The 15,114-nt window shown below is 51.7% G+C and overlaps 2 protein-coding genes across 13 annotated transcripts in view; one reads left to right on the plus strand and one right to left on the minus strand.

The window, feature by feature from the left end:
* Ampd3 (adenosine monophosphate deaminase 3) overlaps positions 1-15,114 on the plus strand; it is a 44,620-nt gene that overhangs the window by 22,882 nt on the left and 6,624 nt on the right. For all 9 annotated transcript variants that reach the window (XR_378209.4, XM_006507219.4, NM_001276301.1 and 6 more), the window contains exons 4-11: positions 517-676; positions 2,969-3,188; positions 5,008-5,137; positions 9,972-10,166; positions 11,761-11,892; positions 12,410-12,573; positions 13,056-13,182; positions 14,154-14,317. Coding sequence is in view for 8 of the 9 variants with exons in the window: in XM_006507219.4 (XP_006507282.1) it covers positions 517-676; positions 2,969-3,188; positions 5,008-5,137; positions 9,972-10,166; positions 11,761-11,892; positions 12,410-12,573; positions 13,056-13,182; positions 14,154-14,317 (1,292 nt within the window). In the remaining variant the exon portion in view is untranslated. The remainder of the gene's footprint in view (positions 1-516; positions 677-2,968; positions 3,189-5,007; positions 5,138-9,971; positions 10,167-11,760; positions 11,893-12,409; positions 12,574-13,055; positions 13,183-14,153; positions 14,318-15,114) is intronic.
* Rnf141 (ring finger protein 141) overlaps positions 8,798-15,114 on the minus strand; it is a 44,984-nt gene continuing 38,667 nt past the window's right edge. The window contains exons 6-8 of one of the 4 annotated variants that reach the window (XR_869742.1): positions 14,523-14,649; positions 10,694-10,880; positions 8,798-10,318 (exon numbers count right to left, since the gene is read on the minus strand). Coding sequence is in view for 1 of the 4 variants with exons in the window: in XM_030242921.1 (XP_030098781.1) it covers position 14,649 (1 nt within the window). In the remaining 3 variants the exon portion in view is untranslated. Of the gene's footprint in view, positions 14,650-15,114 lie in introns of all 4 variants that reach the window. The other 3 variants (XR_003946542.1, XR_001777995.1, XM_030242921.1) reach the window with 3 other exon arrangements.

Here is a 15,114-nt window from a genome sequence, read left to right on the forward strand (position 1 = left end):
GAACCCGGCTCCCTCCTAGCAACCCTATCTTTCTCCCTGTGTGTCCTGTGTTGGGGTCCCCAAGACCACCTTCAGACTTTGAGATGTGCTAGTAGGGCTCTCAGGATGCAGCACCTGGCTGTACCCACAGCCTCAGGGTATTACAGAAAGAAAGACCAAGGGCAGCCAAGGGGAGGGGCACACAGGTCTGGGGGACACTAGGGCTAACCACCAAGAGGTCTCTCTCAGTAAGGCAGCAACACTTAGTATCTATCAGGGAAGCTCATTAGAGGCGTCTTGGCTTTGCTTACACATCTGCACAGTACACCCCCAATTCCAGACTCTGGGCAGGAACTCAAGTACCCAGCATAAATCACAGTGTTTGTGGGAGCGGGTCACACACAACGAGCCTCGCTTATCAGTTTGATGGGAACCATCCTGAGATCCTGCTTCCTGGGGGCCAGGCTCGCCCAGGATCTCTGCAAGCATTGTCTCTGGCTTGTGGACAGACCCTCCCTTACATGTCTCCTGCTGTAGATCACTGTGGAAGACTATGAGCAGGCTGCCAAGAGCCTGGCCAAGGCCCTGATGATCCGGGAGAAGTATGCACGGCTTGCCTACCACCGCTTCCCACGGACCACAGCCCAGTACCTGGCTCATCAGGGGGAAAGTGTGCCTTTGGAAGAGGGTCTCCCAGGTATGAAGTCTTGGGGACCAAGGTGGATTCTATGTGTGAACTGGACCCAAGTATGGTTGGGACTTTTTGCTGGCTGAATATTTTTCTACCAGTGGTGTTTTTGGAGATGGGGCTACTGGTGTGTTTAAAACAATACAATCAAATGTACAGCAGTGGAAGGGTTGAGTGAGAATACATACAGAGCCCATGTGCCCTGGGCAGAGGAAGCGAAACATACTTGCCTTCATATCTGGATTGTGCCAATTTCTTGGCCCTTGAGCAAACGGCTTCTCTAAATTTCAGTTTTACAGTCTTAAAAAACAGGAATGCCAGCAATCACCACCTCCTTGGGTGAGATTGTGTGAATGTGTGTGGAGTGCTTAGGGCAGACTGGGCTTCTAGAGTGTTCCATAAATGACAACCATATTTAAGTTCAGAGAAGGGAGACAAGAAAGGGCAGGGTATCTTCCTGACCTAGTGAGGGACCTAGGAGCAGCAGAGGCTAACAATGAAGTCACTAAAACAAGGATATGTCAACCCTCATCCTTGAAATCCAGGGGTAGGGATTAGACGAGGGCCTGCGGATCATATCCAGGCCAGTACCCTCGATGCCTTTGGCAACAGGTGCTAGGTTGTCCTTGTTTCTAGCTCAGTTCTGTTTTGAGTACCCTTTCCACCAGGGAGGGGCTTGGTAGATCTCAGCCTTCCCAAGGCTATTTCCCTGTCTGTCAGAGGGACAGGTCCCCAGTATTGTCCAGGCAGGAATGACTGTCAGATGCTTGGGTGTTACATATGGCAGAAGGCCCTTGTGTCCTGGTCATGAGTGTGGTGAAGCCATGCAATCTCTGGGTGGGTGGGCTGCGGCTTCACCTTGGCCTTTCCAACTGTCTGCCCCATACACAATGCTAGCACTATCTCAAGACTCCTGGTCTGGTCTGTTGCTGTGCCTGATGGGGACATCAGCATCCTGGCTCTGCTATGTTCTGCTTTCTCTGTGACCATCACAGCTTAGGGTCAGCCTGTTCCAGAGTGCTGAGGCAGGACACCCTGCCCTGGGCCCTGGGCGCTTCTTCCACTCAGGAGCCAAGGTTGTTCCTTCTGCCTGTCAGGCAGCTGGCCCGCAAGGTGCTGGCTGATCTGCTGTGTTTATTCCCTGGCCAGAGACAGCTGGTTAAGAGCTGAGAACTCTCAAGACTAACGAGAAGGCAAATGTTCCGGACTGTTGACGGAATGTGCTCCCAATAAGTCAAATGGAAGCTGAAAACATCCTAAGCTGAAAATGCAGTTAACACAGCCAACAGATATCAGCCATGCCCAGAACGTTTCTGAGAGCCTACAGTTGGCAACATCATCAGCTTTCTTAGTGACAACATGCTGACTACCCTTATTCAAAACATGGAGTGTTTTGCTGGTATACACACACACACACACACACACACACACACACACACACACTTACTTTCGCACACTCCTAAAGTTTAAAAAAGCCCATTAAGTTGAACCATCATAAGCAATGTCCCATGATCCTTGTGCAGGGCACACCTGTTTGCCAAGCATTTCCCTACTGTACTTTTATGGCCCTCACTACCATCTGCTGGGTAGGTGGTGTCTCAGGTGAGCAGTCAGGATCCCAGAGGCAAAGGGCCTTTCAGAGTCACACACCAGGAAACAGCAGAGGTGTTTTACTGCTTGGGTTGGGTGTACTTTGCCTGGCTCCATGCTGGGCTAAGGATTCTATGCTGGCCAGTTCCTGCTCTGGGAGGGCAGAGCCTGGTTACTCCTCCTTTTGCTCTGTTAGGGACAGGGTGACTTCTTGTCTAATTCTTTGCCTGCCTTGGGCTCAGAAAATATGTGGGAAAAGGGAGCCGTTATTCCCTGCCAGTGCTTTCTCACTGGGAGAACACCGAGCCACTCTTTTCTAAAAACTAAAAGTAAAATAAAGCAGACACCCCTGAGGGCCAAAAAGGGCCAAATTAGGTGAAGTCCATTTTAATTAAGCTAAACACACACATATGTGCATGTGCAAGCAAACACACACACACACACACACAAGCATGTATGCACACAAGCATGCATGCACATGGACATACACACATGCACACACATGCATTGGTGTGCTAGCCTCGGGACAGGCTTGCTCTAGAGACTGGACTATAGCAGCTAACAACACAAATCAGTGTGTGTCCTCTGATACCCAAGGTGTGAAGAACTATTATTTCACACAGTGGTGAGAGTTATAGAGACAAACAAAGCAGGGAGGCTGTCAAAGTGTTCAACATTGGTCATTTGGCCACCACTCATCCTGTTTTGCAGACTTCCACCCTCCCCCACTGCCCCAGGAAGACCCTTATTGCCTGGATGATGCACCCCCCAACCTGGGCTACCTGGTTCGCATGCACGGAGGTGTTCTCTTTGTGTATGACAATCAGACGATGTTGGAACGCCAGGAGCCCCACAGCCTGCCCTACCCTGACCTGGAGACCTACATTGTGGACATGAGCCATATTCTGGCACTCATCACTGATGGCCCCACGTAAGCCAGTTTTCCCGGTTCCCCTTTTTGGTGTGTGGGAAGGAACAGCAGGCACTCCATCCTGGGTTTCCCTATGGGGATGGCACAGACTTAGAGCTGTTACTGCTGCACCCTGCTGTACATGGGCACGTGGAAACCTCTGTGTGATAGTGGCCACTGTGTACCTACATCAGCTGCCACCCTTCTCCTTAGGCAAGGAAACACTGCAGAGAGCTGCCAGCTGTCAGCTCCGGGCATGGGCAAACATGGAGGGAGGAATAAAGAAAAACTCTTATTTCAGCTACTGGGCTTATGCAGGGATCCTGGAGCCCTCTGTTTCCCCGCCTATGCTCGAGAGTGCTTGGCTGGAGCTGACAGGGAAGGTGGCTTTCTTCATGGCAGGGACTTGAGCCAACCCTTGGTTAAGGTTCAGTTACCTGAACTGTAGGAATGAGAGCCTGGGAAGGCAAGGGGCTGTCAGAGTGGCATGTACTCCTTGCTCACTCCTGCCTTTTGGGTTTTGCTGTGAAGGGTGTGGGCCTCGTCTCTGAGACAGAAGAGTAGGATGGGGGAGGGTGGGCCTCTGGCTCTTGGTCCTCACTGAGCAGAGGCCAGAACTAAGACCAGGAGGGGAAGGATAGTTTCTGGGAATCCCTCCTTACCAGGGGTGTGAGCATTGACTGTTGTCTGAGAAACTATGAAGGGACAGTCACTGGACACAGTGACTAAACCTAATGTTTGATGTGATGTCTTACTGGAGTCTCTATCTCTCACTAGCTCAGAGTCCGTTCCCACTCTGAGATCCCTGACTCACTCAGGGCTTGCCTCTATAGACAGACAATGACACTGGTATTAAAAATGTTATTATTGCCATTTACTTATATATCCATGTGTATATCTGCATGTGAGGAGGTCAGAGGCTGTGAGATCCCCTGGAGTTCCAGGCAGTTGTGATTTGGATACTTGGACTCAAACTCAGGTCTTCTGCAAAAACAGTATGTGATCTCTCTAGTTCCTAGCAGCTGCTCATTATGGCGGCCTAGGGAGATGCAGGCAGCTGCTGTTTGAGAGCACCGAGGGAGCAGGGTCAGTTCTGTGAGGCTGGGCAGCTGAGCTGGGTGTGGGAGACATCTGGTCATAGCAGTGAGTCGCATCTTAGTTCGCTGAGGAAAACTTATTCCCAAGGAGTGCTTTCCCTGGGTGAGGACCCTGGGGTGTCAGTCCCACAGAGCTGTCTGTCTCAGTGGTCCTTACCTGCTCCTCACTGTAAACATCCTCTTCCTGCCCAGGAATCTCAGAGCTGAGGATCCCTTAGGTCGTGGGAATCTAGGGACAGTTGGTCATGGGTGGAGGGTTGATGCCTCTGCATCCTAAGCTAGGCAGGTGGTAGTAGATGGTTTGACTGCATTATTCACATTCTGGGCAATGAATTTTGTAGTTAAAGAATTATGGGGGCTGAGGAGAGAGGAGGGGCTCCTCTGCTCAGCCAGACCCAGAGCCTGAAACAAGTACTTCAGTCTGGGGCGGCACCGTCTCCATGGTTATACATGGGATGGTTATCCCTGTGCTAATTGCCCAAACATAAGACAACAAAACCCTGCCTGGGCTCCCAGAGTTGGTGCTTCCCTCCCGTGTGTCTTGACCGTCTGCTCATGTGGTGTCCTCACACGTGTGTGCTGGTCAGCTCAGCCAGGTCTGAGGAAAGCTGGAAGCATCTCGGCTCTTCTTCCTCCATGCTGTCAGAACCTGACCCTTCCAGCCCCGGTCACTACCCTGTCTTGAGGTTGCTAAACTGTCATTTGATGTCTTACTGGGGTCTCTATCTCTCACCAACTTGCAGGAAAACCTATTGTCACCGGCGACTGAACTTTCTGGAATCCAAGTTTAGCCTTCATGAGATGTTAAATGAAATGTCAGAGTTCAAGGAATTGAAGAGTAACCCCCACAGAGACTTTTATAATGTGAGAAAGGTATGTGGTGGCTGGTGTCCAAGCCACTCACCTGGCCCATACTGGGCCCAGGGAATGATGCCCTGGGTCTGTCTAGGTCCAGAGTTGGGTGAGCACCAGGTCTCCTGGCTGGAGTAGCCTGTGTGATAAAACATGCCTGTGCAGCAGGAAGACTGGCAGACTGTGTCCTTGACTCGGGTTGTCTCGGATACTGTGGTACCATTCTAGATCCACGGTGGAAAGTCTGTGTTGGTGCAAGTCTTTCTCCAGCATCAGAACATAGCCTGCTAACTGGTCTTAACAGTGGCGGCTTTAGGGTAGTGGGTGTGTTAGAGACATCACAGAGGGAAAGCTGTCAGGACCTGTCTGGACTTAGGAGTTGGCAGGTTTCCATCCTTTGGAGTCAGCTCTATTAAAGCAAAGCACTGAGATGCTCCAGCCTCTGCCCCTCCTCTGCCCCTGGAGTGGCCGCGTGGCTCTGGTACCTTCTGCCTTCAGGGGCAGCAACAGGGCAGGTGTGCGTTAGAGGATCCTGGCCTGGAGGCTTTTCCACTTTCTTCCAGGGGAAGGAAGACTTGGGATCATGCTGAGCATGGCTCGGATGGAGACCAAGACTCAACTTTCTGTTCATAAGAATCCTCAGAGACAAGTGCTGTGACGGGGGTGGGGAGTGGCTTTCAGAGGGGCCAGAACTGAGGAGGAGAGGCCGTGTGGTACAGGAGAAGGAACAGTGATAGCGGCCTCTGGGGAGGGAGCAGAGTGTGCAGATGTCAGGAGGGGGGAGGGAGGAGAGAGTGTGCAAGCTCGTGGGGTTGGAAGGTGGGTGACAGCCAAGTAGAGGGAGCTGTGGGAAGGTTCTGCACCATGGAGGCCTATGGACTTCTTAAAGAATGTCGTAAATCTCAGACTCTGGACCAAGAAGAGGCTTCGGAAGTAAGAGTAGGACACGTGGGTTATTGGATGCATGGGCAGAGGTGAAAGGTTGTGGTTAGACCACTTCCCTAGACACAACAGCCACTGTCTGTTCCTTATTTGGGTGGCTCAGTTTCTGTGAGAACTTAGCACATACCCTGGCAGATGGGGGAAACACCTCCCCCAGCCTGGCATAGCCCCGCCCCGCCCTCTGCAAGTGTGAGCGAGTGCTTTGGGCCTCTATAGCTCCTGAGGCTTGGGGCCAGGCTGGCCTAGCCAGCTGTGCTTCTGATGGTCCTGCGGTCATCCCTGGATGGCCCATGACTGTCCCTGGGCTGCTCCTTGGCCATGATGTGAGAGAGAATAGATGATTCTTGGGGTTTCCTGGCAGTCTGAGGTTGATGCCTGCTCTATCCACAACAGTCTGGCTTTTGGCACCTAAATTGGTCCCTAAGTATGAATCCAGAGCTGCTGAGTTAGGCCTGGTCCTCCAGGACAGGGGAGTTGGCAGGGTGCTGGGTGATTTGTTTTCTCACTCAAAATCTGGGTTCTAAGGACAAGACTGAGATTTAAAATCTACAGTGACAGGGAAGGGGTATCCCTATCTCCATGGTGGCTGCCATGTCCAGAGTCAGGCTCTAAAGTCAGCATGGGTAGTAAGGAATGAGTTTTGATATTGGGAGTCCCAACCAGCAGGACCCTATACTTGAGCGTGTAGTCTCTGCCCACCGCTAAGAAGGAAGGACTGTGTTTGCTACTTGGAAGTTGGATGTTGGATCGAAATGAGCATTGTCCACTTTGGTAAAGTGTAACACTAGGGACATCATAGGTATCATTTAGGCCAAGCCTGATCAAGTGGGGTCGGCTTCCTGAAGCTATTCAAGCTTAGAGAAAGAGTATGAGTATCGATTACTCATGTCTGCCATGGGTGTGAAAAGAGCCAGTGTTAGTTAGCTCAGGTCTCAGACATCAAACAGTGCTTCACTGAAATGTGACTGGTCTGTGAACCTTGATCTCACGTGACAGTAAAGTATCCGCGTAGATTCTTCTAGCCAGTCGAAGACACTAAAATGAAGGCCTTTTTTGACTTATTCTGCAAGTTGGAGTAGGGGATTCCTGGATGGCCCAGCTGGTTTCATTCTATGTCCTGTGACTCATGGGAGCTATGACAGGCTGTGTGTATGACTGTGAAGCTGGAAGACACAGCTAGAATGGCAAAGAATGTGTGGAGTCATGCTGAGTGAGGTAGGCCAAGCCAGGCTGGCTCCTTGTCGCCTCTCGGCTATGAAGCGCTGGAGCTTCAGCCCCGCTCCGTGTAATGTTCTGCATCTCACAGCTTTGAGTTCTTCTGTCTTTCCTGGAGGAGGGTCAAGAACTGATGGCAGGAAGGTCCCTGATGAGTGAGCACTGTCCCCAACACCATAGGCTGGCTGGGATAATGGACACACAAGTCCAATAGATCAAATGTCTGGCTTGGCATGTCTTAACAGATGACCAACCAGCTGTGGACAGCATTCCCCGGCTTGAGGTCAGTGTCTCCTCCCCCAAGCCTTGCCAGAGAGCCCAGTCTGCTGCAGTTCTAGCGTGCAGGCTGGAGTCTGGTAGGTAGCACCCTGAATTGTGACCTCTCTTGTCTTCTTGGGATCATGAGAGGTGAGCCAGCATGCTCACTGTGTCTCTAGGGCACCCGTTAGCCAGGTGACAGCCTGTAAGTGAAACAGTAAAAAAAGAAGAGAAAATGGAGGGGTGAGGGAGATAGGACAGGCAACGTGAGGAGTGATTGTACTCTAAAAAAACCCAAACAGCCCACTCTAGCTTGCATGTGCACGGGGATGGTGTGGCTGACTGAGGACAAGGGAAGAAGCCACGAGGCCAGGAAAGAGGTCGCTCTGGACTCAGGAGTGAGTTTTTTGGTGGCAGTGGGGGTGGGACACACGTTTGGGAGGTAGAACTGATGTGATTAGCTGGTACTGAGACGAGGGTAGGAAGGCCGCCCACTTTTTCACAATGAACTTCTGAGGTCAGGATCGGTCATTTCTCAAGACACTGAGGACCAGGAGATGGTCAGGTTTGCACTGTGGTCTGAGACGGAGAGTGCATTCTGGAGGTATATTAAATTTGAACTGTCTGTGAGTTCCTCGAATAGAGACGTCCGTTAGGTAATTACTTAGTTCTGGGACTTTCAGCTCATGGTCCGCAATTGGGAGTTGTTTAAAGAGAAAAATTAAAGGCACAGGCGGCTCAGCTCTTGGTGTTCTCGCAGAGAACTGGAATTCAGTTCCCAGCATTCACGGCAAGCAGTTTACAACTGCACACAATTTCATTTCCAGGGGATTGATGCCCTTTTCAGCCCCACCCCCACCCCTTGCCTCTTTGTTCTCTCTCTCTCTCTCTCTCTCTCTCTCCTCCCCTCCTCTCTCTCTCTCTCTCTCTCTCTCTCCCTCCCCTCCCCTCCCCTCCCCTCATCTCATCTCTCTCTCTCCTCCCCTCCCCTCCCTTCCCTTCCCCTCCTCTCTCTCTCTCCTCCCCTCCCCTCCCCTCCCTTCCCCTCCTCTCTCTCTCCCCTCCCCTCCCCTCCTCTTCTCTTCTCTCTCTCTCCCCTCCCCTCCCCTCCCCTCCCCTCCCCTCCTCTTCTCTTCTCTTCTCTTCTCTCTCTCTCTCTCTCTCTCTCTCTCTCTCTCTCTCTCTCTCTCTCTCTCTCGACTCCTCTCTCCCTCAAGCCCCCCCTCCCCACTTCCACTCCCTGGTGTATATGCATGTATTCACATACACATGAAAAAAAATAATCTTTAAAGACACAGGTGGCATAGGTCAGGGGTGAGGATGAGCTGTCACAAGAGAGGTCAGAGGTGAAGAGACAGCTCTATGTTACAGGAGTTTAGCAGGACACAGAAGACCTGAAACATTCAACAAGGAAGCCAAGGTCCCACTGGGCTCCAGGCTGGTGCCTCCTTTGGGGAATCTGTGTTTCCATCAAGTGCAGGGGACCCACGCTCCTGACTCCTGTCTGTGAGTCAGAATTTTCTCTGCGGTCTGAGTCCACATGTTGGCTTCCAGTCAGGATATTTGTTTCAGAATGGGGCTTGAAATTCCTGGGCTCAGGTGAGGTAGAGTTGACTGAGAAAGGTGTGGTGGGTGCCCTTTTAGGGGTATTGCTTTGGGAATTCCCAGAGAAGTCAGTGGGAAGGGTTGGATCTCAATGGTTATATGAACCCATTGGAACAGATGGCACCGGTTCTCTCTTCATTCGTTCGTTCATTCATTCATTCATTCACTCACCATTGACTCACCGATACCTTGGACCAATTCTTGGGGCAGGTGTGACGTGGATGCAGTGGACCTGGTCCCTGCCCTTGAGGAGGTCCCAGGCAGATAGAAACATGTAAGAGAGGTCAGGAGGATGTGCCCACCAATGTGGATGACTATCCCAGGTGCCCAGGCTGGGCAAGAGAGAGAATGGATTAGCTGTGCCCAGGGGATCAGGGTTGGCTCTCGAGTGGATGAGCTTGGCAGGAAGGAAGGAAACCTGTGGGCTGAGAAAGGCATGGGCAATGTGATACCACAGAGCAGCTTGGTGTCTGAGGAGCCAAACATGGCTCCCCACATGTGACGGGGGCAGCTGGAAGAGGAGAGATTATGATTGCATGCAGCCTTAATTCCAGGTTCAAGTGCTGGGACTGTGTATGCAAGAGAGAACTTGTCAAGTGGGTAAACAAGAAATCAAAACAAAAATATCTTGATGCTGTTTAGATATAGGCTGGGGGCAGGCCTGCAGGAGCAAAGACTAGCTCCGAGGCCTGGAGAAAAAATAGGAAGGGGGATGGTTGGCATTCTGTCCACAGCCAGTGTGGTGCTGAGACTCTGTGTTCCGCCTGGAGGGTTGAGGCTCTTCGGTCACTAGGGGAGGGGACTGGCTCATTGACCAGTGGGTGATGTGTTCCAGGTAGACACACACATTCATGCAGCGGCCTGCATGAATCAGAAGCACCTGCTGCGTTTCATCAAGCACACGTACCAGACAGAGCCCGACAGAACTGTGGCGGAGAAGCTAGGTCGGAAGATCACCCTGCGGCAGGTGTTTGACAGCCTGCACATGGACCCCTACGACCTCACGGTGGACTCGCTGGATGTTCATGCAGTAAGCTAGCTCTGCCCTGGGTACTTCTATCAGGAGTGCTCTGTCCACAGAAGCCAGCATGCCTGTGCTTGGACAGTTGGTGGCTGGGGAAATCATCTTACTTTGCTTGTAGTAGAGCCGTGGAAGGAATCCGGTGGTATTGAATAGTGAGGCTGGGAACAAATGAGTCAAAGGAAGACCGTGAAGTCGGATGGTTACAAATTCTAATCCCCCTCAATCACTTAGGAGTCATGTACCCTTAGGTGAATCGCTTAAACTTTCATTTTCTTGTCAATAAAATGATGACTGTAGGGCTGGAGAGATGGAGGAAAGAGCATTTTCTACTCTTGCAAGAAGACAGGGCTCTCAGAAACCAGTCAGGCACTCATGAGCGCTTATTACTACAGTCCTAGGGACTCCGCGCCATCTTCTGGCCATTACAGGAACTGCATGCACTCAGCACCCATCCAGCCAAGCAGACACATATTAAGTAAAAATATCCATACATTTTTTAAAAAAGTATTTAAAAAGTGATGACTATCATGTACCTTGTTAATTTTCAAAGTTGTTAAGATGCTGAATGATGGTGCAGTTGCTATAGAGACAGCAGAGTGGTCCTTTAAAATGTTAGCTGTAGAATTCCATAGACTTCATAGCTTCTATTCACGCCCTTGAAGGCACTGAAAATGGAGACTTCAGTAGACACTTGCACTCCGCTGTCCATAGCAGTGTTATCTTCAGTATTCAAAAGGTAGAAAATAGCACAATTATTAGACCATAGACAATAACTAACCCAAATGTAACAAATGCACACACAGTAATTACTGTTCAGACTTAGAAAGACAGAGTAAAAACTTAATTTTTTTTTCTGATTATATTTTTTTGTGGTGTATGTGTGTATGTTTTTGCACCTGTGTGGCACATGTATGTATATGTGTAGGCCTGAAGTTGATGCCAGTAATCATCTTGGTTTACTCTTTCTCCATATTCATTGAAGCATAAGGGTCTCTCAATCAAATTCAGAGTTCATCAATAGAGCCTAGCCTTAGCCAGCTTCTTTGGGGCTCCCTTCTCTTTGCTTTCTGAGGTCAGAATTAGAAGTGGGGCCACTATGCCCACCTGGCATTGGTTTGGGCTTCAGAGGATCTGAATCTGGTCACGGGGTGAGCAGTAAACAGATGAGCTGCTGAGCCATCTTCCCCGACCCTAAACTTGAGACTTTTGCTTGTTCAGTGGTCTGTAAGTCACTTATGTTCCTCACACGTCCAGGACCTTGACACTCCACCACAGAGTGCCTGTCCAAAGAGTCCTATGGCTGACTGAGGGACATGGTCCTGGCACACAGAATGACCAAGGTTTCATGCAGAAAGTTGTGGTGACGCATGCCTGTAATTCTATCACTATAGAGGATGAGGCAGGAGGATTGCAAGTTAGAAGATATCCTGCGCTACACAGTGAGGCTCTGCCTAAAAGAAAGAAAGGGAGGGAGGGGGATCTGGAGCTAAAGGAGGGGGTGACTACATTTTCCAGCGTGGCTGTCTTGGAAAGGCCAGGAGAAACATATTAGGTAGCCGCATGGAATTGTGATGCAGCCAGCCGGTGGTCTCCTCCTCAGGGCCGCCAGACATTTCACCGCTTCGACAAGTTCAACTCCAAGTACAACCCCGTGGGGGCCAGCGAGCTCCGGGACCTGTATCTGAAAACTGAGAACTACCTCGGGGGAGAATACTTTGCTCGCATGGTCAAGGTGAGTGAGCCCTCAGCCTCTTCAGATACCTGCCGTTGTCTGCATTCAAAAAGTAGGGGCACATGTGACCCTCTGTCCCTTCCTCTCCCTGAAGGCCCTTCTGTCTACCACCCAACACAGGCAAGTGCTGGTCTCCTGCTCTTGAGCATGGACAAGTGTGTCCTGTGGGCCGATGGCAGGGAAGGGGCGAGAAGGGAAGAGCTCCTAGCATCCTGGCGCCACCTCTGTTTATTACAGCCAGAACTCGGCTGGTTGCAGGCTGGCTTCAGGTAGAGACATGGCTGCTGCCCAGCCTGGTTCTGCAGCCAGGCCTGTTTACAGCCTGCCGGTGTCAGACCCTGGCCTCCCTCCTAGGAGACGCCTCGGCAGGGGAGTGGGTGCTTATGTGGCAACGCCAGGAATTTAGATCAGCCTTTCTACCTATGAGCAGGTAGCTAAAGGACCCCAGGGCCCACCTAGGGATGGGGTCTCCCATGTGTCCGGGAGGCTATGGGGCTGACTCAATTCTTGGTATCAGGAAGTGGCCCGGGAGCTAGAGGACAGCAAGTACCAATACTCAGAACCCCGGCTCTCCATCTATGGTCGCAGTCCCAAGGAGTGGTCTAGCCTGGCCCGCTGGTTCATCCAGCACAAGGTCTACTCACCCAACATGCGCTGGATCATCCAGGTGCCCCGCATCTAGTGAGTATCATGCTCTCGTCTGCCCTGGGTTCTCGGGAGACCACAGCCTGTCCTACATGGCTCCTGGGTATGCTCCTGAGGGTGGGGCAGGGGTGGTGGGACTTGGCTCTCAGCACACATCACTTTTGCTTTTGAAGTATACATGGCGGGCGGACTACCCTCTCTTCTCATTGAAGACTTGGGTAAGCCTGGGCTATGAGATGACCTGTAGTGTCCTACATGGCTGGCCTCCCTGGCCGTCATGCAGAGCGACACTCTCATCTCCAGCTGGGCTGGGCATGGGGTTCAGAGGGGCTGAGTTGAGCTCTCACCCAGCCAATCCCACCACTTCACTGGCTTGAGGCAGTGGCCCGATGGGCACAGGAAGATGCCCATCAGTTTGCAAACACTGACGGCACTGGCTCTTTGCTCTGTTGGGACAGTGACTAGGCTCCACCTGGCAGACCAAGTCCTCCGACCAAGCCAGCCTTTGGTTTTCCCAGTGATATATTTAGGTCAAAGAAACTACTGCCAAACTTTGGGAAGATGCTGGAGAACATCTTCCTGCCCCTGTTCAAAGCTACCATCAACCCCCAAGATCATCGGGAGCTTCACCTCTTCCTTAAATACGTAAGTGCCGGGGTGGGGCCCCTAGTGAGCCCGGTGTGGCAAGGGAGGGCACATCTGCCCCACATGGGTCCAGTTTAGGGTTCACGTTCTCCGGCCTCCCACTCTGCTCCCCTCCCCAGCTCCTGGACCCAGGCACAGGCTGCCAGCTCCAAGAAGCTGGATAATGAAAGGAACGGAGGCAGGCTTCTTCTCAGGGTAGTGGTTGTTGGTAACGCAGGGGAAGGTTGTGTCTGTCCCTAGAAGGGCAGCTGTGGGCAAGGATCAGTAGCTTTTAGTCTGGAGATTAGAAATGCCTGATCAAAAGGATTTCTTAGGTTTCTTCCCAGTGAAGCGGAGGTGCCTCTGGGGCCATGGATACACCTGGCCAGGGCCCCTTGATCTACTGTGAGGCACCCAGCTGGTGTCTCATGGCTATACCTGACACACCAAAGGAACCCTCTACCTAGAACTCTGAATCCAGCTCTGGACCTCTTTGGGCCCAGAGTCTAGTCATCCCACTTGGACGGCTTCCAAAACCACTTTGGTCCTGGTTTGCTCAACATTAAAATGAGGCCTCAGCCACCACCAGTGGTGGTGTACACAGTGTCACTTGAGTACTAACTAGCTGGCGAATTGTCAGGCCAGGGGACCTTGATGGATGGTAGTAGATGCCAGGCATATCAAGTAGCCCCACCCCAGCATGGCACTGCTGCCGTTGGCAGTGGCTGCTGTTCCCTGCAGGACTGGCCTCCTTGGCACAGCAGCAGGAAACCTGGCAGCTCAGATCCAGCCTCATCTGGCCCAGCCTCAGTTTCCTCATTGTCTCCAGCCTGATACACAGGGGCTGGCATTCTCCAGGCTGGCCTGCTGGGCCAATGCAGAGGCTCGGGGTCCCCGACAGGAGTGTGAGCTCCGAAACCCTGTGGGGAGCTGAACTGAGTCCCGGATTATCCTGCCCTGGCTCAGTGTCAGAATCCTTACTTCCCACACAGGTGACTGGGTTTGACAGTGTGGATGACGAATCCAAGCACAGTGACCACATGTTCTCAGACAAGAGTCCCAGCCCAGACCTCTGGACCAGCGAGCAGAACCCGCCCTATAGTTACTACCTGTACTACATGTATGCCAACATCATGGTGCTGAACAACCTCCGCAGGTGGGTGAGGCCCCGGCATGAGCCTGTGTTGCACATGCATGTATTCCTTCTGCCAACATGCACACCCACGTGGTATTTAAATGTATCACATGACTGCTCACACATGTGGCCATATGCTTGAGAAGACTCATGCCAACACAGATAGGTAGTATGAGTGCAATGATGCTGTACAGCTGCACACACATGTTCATATGCACATACTCACCGCAGACCATGTGGGCTATTATATCTGGGAGACAGGAGAGACCTGGGACACGCTGACCATACGCACGCTTCTTTCCTGCTAGGCAGCAGTCTGTACACATGCACTTGTGCTTTGAAAAACTTCGGCTCTGGACACAGGAGAGACAGAGTGAAACAGATGCAATTTGCATAAGTCTTAGGGTGGTCTCCCATGGAAAGGCTCCACAAACCAGACAAAGCACATACTGGCACGAGCCAGAAACCTGGGACATAGGACACAGGACACAGCTACATTCCTTTCCCTGAGAGTCTAATATTGCATACACCTTCCCATGGAGTGTGCCTTCTCGCTGGCTAGCACTGAGCTAATCCAGGCTGTGATGTGGGAGGTTAGAATGGGATTGAGTAAAAGGGGCTGGGAGCAGGGTGGAGGTGATCCTGAGCTAAGCTCTGGGAGACAGGCTTTCTGGTTCTGGCTTTGTCACTGACCTGCTCAGCGTCTTTCAACACACGTCATCCCCTGGACCATTTCTAAAGCAAAGAGGGGGCCTCCATCCACCTGCTTTCTCATGGTGGATGGAGGCCACAGTCTTGGAAAGCCAGGAAATGGGGGC

Source organism: Mus musculus, chromosome 7 (genome assembly GCF_000001635.26).
Source record: "Mus musculus strain C57BL/6J chromosome 7, GRCm38.p6 C57BL/6J".
Taxonomy (NCBI): Eukaryota; Metazoa; Chordata; class Mammalia; order Rodentia; family Muridae; genus Mus; species Mus musculus.